At 39.6% G+C, this 4,457-nt stretch overlaps 1 protein-coding gene across 1 annotated transcript in view; it reads right to left on the bottom strand.

The window, feature by feature from the left end:
- Nucleotides 1–4,457, bottom strand: part of LOC106871398 (solute carrier family 12 member 2) — a gene marked incomplete at its 3' end in the record, with an annotated part of 241,835 nt that overhangs the window by 13,958 nt on the left and 223,420 nt on the right. Inside the window, exons 2-4 of the mRNA XM_052970802.1 lie at nt 3,784–3,915; nt 1,865–2,036; nt 461–600 (exon numbers count right to left, since the gene is read on the bottom strand). Coding sequence (XP_052826762.1) covers nt 461–600; nt 1,865–2,036; nt 3,784–3,915 — 444 coding nt within the window. The remainder of the gene's footprint in view (nt 1–460; nt 601–1,864; nt 2,037–3,783; nt 3,916–4,457) is intronic.

Consider the following 4,457-nt stretch of genomic DNA (forward strand, 5'->3'; position numbering starts at 1 on the left):
GCTGGAAGAGTTACAAGTTTCTCAATCATAGAGAGTGTAAAACTCTGTTTTCTATCTTTTATTTCTCTCCTGCTCTAAACATTGGGATACTTCACTGCAATGTTTGAATGAACCTTCTAAGTGTAGATTTGCTCAACAAATATATCTATACATCTTTAAACATCACTTGGAGAAAGTGAAACAAAAACAGACCAATCAGATTTCAGCTTTTATTTTGTTTCAATTTTTTTTTTTTTTCTAAAGAACTGCTGAGTCAAATGTTCAAAATAGTAACCAATTAATAACAGTAGCAGCAGCAACAGCATTATCACATTCTAAATATTGGAAGGGATCGATGGTTTTTTTTCCATATATCTACTTGACATTATTTTTATCTTCATCAACACTGTGTACGATTTTAATAACAAGAAACTATAGAGAAAGGAAAAGGTCATGAAGGAAAATTATTTCATTTACTTACTTTCAACAAATCTCTCACCGTCTCAGCAAATCCTACGACATACATAGCTATTGCAACAGCATTGGCAATAGAAAACACTATACCAATAGCACCACCAAACTCAGGCCCAAGACTTCTGGATATCAAATAATAAGCACCACCTGGAAGGAAACGAGAGAATATCAATGAATTCATGCAAGAAGAATATTTCTAATGAATCCCTTTTTTAACATTTCAGCATCTTTTACATCAGATTCTAGCTTTTATGCAAAACAGGGGTTTCAACCTAACAGAGGGACCCACACCTTCAGGGGATTTTAAGGTGATATTTCATGAATGGGGTTACAAAGAGGGACGCATTTATTTCCTTAAAATTAACTAACATTTTCATCTTTAAACTTTTTATTACTATAGTTCAGATGAAACACTGCTTTTGTTTCAATTGATTTTCAAAATAATCCTTTCTACTGTAGGCACAAGGCCTGAAACTTTACGGGAGGGAGCTAGCTGATAACATCAACCCTAGTGCTTGACTGGTACTTATTTAAGTGACCCTGAAAGTATGAAAGCAACGTCAACCTCAGTGGAATTTGAACTCAGAATGTAAAACCAGATAAATGCCATAAAGTATTTTGTCTGGCATGCTCAACATAATAATCCTTTCATTTATAGGCACAAAGCTTGAAATTTTAGGAGAGAGGTCGAACTGATTACATTGACCCCAGTGCTTAACCTGTACTTAATTTATTGACCCTAAAAGGACTAAAAGCAAAGTCAACTGTGGCAGAATTTGAACTCAGAATGTAGAGGCAGACAAAATGCCACAAAGTATTTTGTCCAGTATGGTAATAATTCTGCTAGTTTGCCACTTTACTAATCTTCAAAATAATAAAATCCAAATTATACAGCCTTGAATTGGCTGTTGGAACTATTAGACAGAAAATATTTGAAAGCCTGTCAAACAACTGCATGCGTGCGTGTGCAGAGCTATCTTAGCAACATAACAGGCCCCCAAGCAAATTAATGCACTGAGCCCTATATTATTTATATACTGACAGCAAGCTACAACATATATAGATTAGAACTGGGTTCCCTGATTCATGAGGCTCTTAGATATCTGCCCAGTATGCCTGTGCCTTAAGACAGCACTGTATGTATGAGAGAGAGAAAGAGAGAATGAGTGTATGTGTGAAAGTAAGTTTGTTTGTATGTGTGAACCCTGATTTTGTGTGCCCTTCATTAAACTATGAACATAGGGTAGTGATGTTGTTGATGTTCCCCAATGAAAAACATTTTAGCTGTCCAGCAACATGTGATGACCAGTGGAATAATGAAAGTGCTGCAACAACAATGCAAGGTGCGAAAAAGAGAAATTGAAAGCAATAAGTAACGTGTGAGCAGCAGAAAGAGATCTGCTGACCTTACCTCCTTTCACTTCTCCATTGGTGCAAATGGCTGACATGGATAAGGTGGTAATCGTTGTCACAACAGCAGCCAGCAATATGACCACCGTAGAGAGTCCAATGCCAGCTTGACCAACCACCCATGAGAGACGCAGAAACAGCATCACACCCCAGATGTTGAGCAGACATCGTACCTAAGAATACATCAATCGATATATACAAAAGACATCCAAGAGAGAAAGAAATGAGAGTAACAAACAAAGGAAGAAAGACAGAAAGCAGAGTTTCAAATTTTGACACAAGGACAGCAGTTTTAGAAGAGGGGACCAAGTCTATTACATCAACCCCAGTAATTGACTGGTACTTTATTTTATCAGCCTTGAAAGAATGAAAGGCAAAGTTCACCTCAGCAGAATTTAAACACAAAGGCTGGCATCAACCACATTCAAATGGTGCTTTTTATGTGCCAGTGGAACAGGGAGCCAGTCAGGGAGCACTGGCAATGACCCATACATGAATGGTGCTTATTGCATGCCACCAGCACGAGAGCCAGTCAGGCAGCACTGGCATTGGCCACAACAATTTCCATTTGATTGTGATTTGATCTTTGGTTTTGATTTTTTCATGTTCCACCGGCACATGTGCCAGTAAGGTGACGCTGGCAACAATCACATTCAAATGGTGCTTTTCACATGTCACCAGCATGGGAGCCAATCCGTGGACCTGGCAACGATCATGCTCAGATGTGCTCTTAATGTTCCACTGGCACGAGTGCCAATCAGGTGGTTCTGTCATCAGCCACGTCAGCGGTTCTAAATTACCCCCAGAGCTATGCTAGCAGAGCACAACCTTCTGGTAGGGAATCTTATGCTGGACAGGTCACACAAATATGGACAACCTCTCCAGTCTGAGTAGGGCTACAAACAAAAATTAAATAAATAAAGGTACAGAAGCATCAATGATAATGTTAAAGTGCCTTGCTCAAGGACAAAATGCACCACCTAGTTTAGGAATTGAACCCATGACCTAATTAGTATGAGTCCAACACTCTAAGCAATAGGTTGCATGCCTTCACATGTATATGTAAAAGAAAGAAAAAAAAACCTTTCATCCATCTACCCGTCTTCGTTGCCTCACCCCTACCCCATTCGAAGGAGGATTGTGGGGGCAGAACCCCCAGGCACGTCTTCAATAGGATCTTATTTAAAGCAGCTATCATTATACTTTTAAGCAGGATTTTCAAGTGCAACCAACTGGGACTATGGATATCATCCAATTGTCTTGGCCATGGTTTACCCCAATGTGAAGTCGCATGGCTCAGTGGTTAGAGCATCGAGCTTACCATCGTGAGGTTGTGAGTTTGATTCTCAGAGGGGCTGTTGTGTTCTTGAGCAAGACACTTTATTTCACATTGCTCCAGTTCGCTCATCTGTAGAATTGAGTTGTGAAATCACTGGTGCCAAGCTGTATTGGCCTTTGCTTTTCCCTTGGATAACAGCAGTGACGTGATGAGGGGAGGCTGGTATGCATGGGCGACTGCTGGTCTTCCATAAACAACCTTACCAGGACTTGTGCCTCAAGGGTAACTTTCTAAGTCCAATCCCATGGTCATTCATGACCGAAGGGGGTCTCCCTGGTCTACCCCTATGTCTCCTGCTAGTGGGCTCAACTTCAAGAATCTGCCTTGCGATTCTTTCTCGCAACCTTCTAATCCCATGCCCATGATTCCAGAGCTGTGAAGTGGCAGCTCAACCTGGAGAGACTTTCTGACCTTTGAATTATGCACTCTGTTATTAAAAATAATGAAAAAGCCTTAAACAGAATAGAAATAAATAAAAATTTGAATTCCAGAAGGAAATAAAAAATACTAAAAACATTGGATTGCAGGAAATAAAATAAAATTTAATAAACAGGGATAAAAAAAAAGAATTTTATGCTTACCAAAACGCCTTTTATCCATCCGAACTTGGTAGCAGCTTGAGGTGCACTTGAAGAAGCAGTAGTAACCTCTTTACCCCCTCTCTCTTCGTCTGGCAATAATGGAGCAGCAACTTTGTTCTTCTGCTCATCATCCTGCAATAAGACAAATACAAAATTACATCTATGTATGTATATTGAAAAAATGCATATATGTGCACGTGCATTTGTGTGTTTACGCATGTACATTTGATAGATAGATGAATGGATGGGTGGATATACATATATGTATACATACATACATATGTATATACATACATATTTAATTCCATAACAGCTAACTCTGATGAGTGCAGGGTTTCATAATCAGATTATTACCTAACACACCACCAAACCCCTAGTGTGAAACCAATTGGTAACAGGCTATAAGGGATATATAATACTGTACACTTCAATTAATATGTGTGTGTGTGTTATTTCTTTACTACCCACAAGGGGCTACACACAGAGGGGACAAACAAGGACAGACAAACACGGATTAAGTCGATTATATCGACCCTAGTGCGTAACTGGTACTTATTTAATCGACCCCCAAAGGATGAAAGGCAAAGTCGACCTCGGCGGAATTTGAACTCAGAACGTAGCGTCAGATGAAATACGGCTTGGCATTTCGCCCGGTGTGCTAACGTTTCTGCCAG

Source organism: Octopus bimaculoides, chromosome 9, assembly GCF_001194135.2.
Source record: "Octopus bimaculoides isolate UCB-OBI-ISO-001 chromosome 9, ASM119413v2, whole genome shotgun sequence".
Taxonomy (NCBI): Eukaryota; Metazoa; Mollusca; class Cephalopoda; order Octopoda; family Octopodidae; genus Octopus; species Octopus bimaculoides.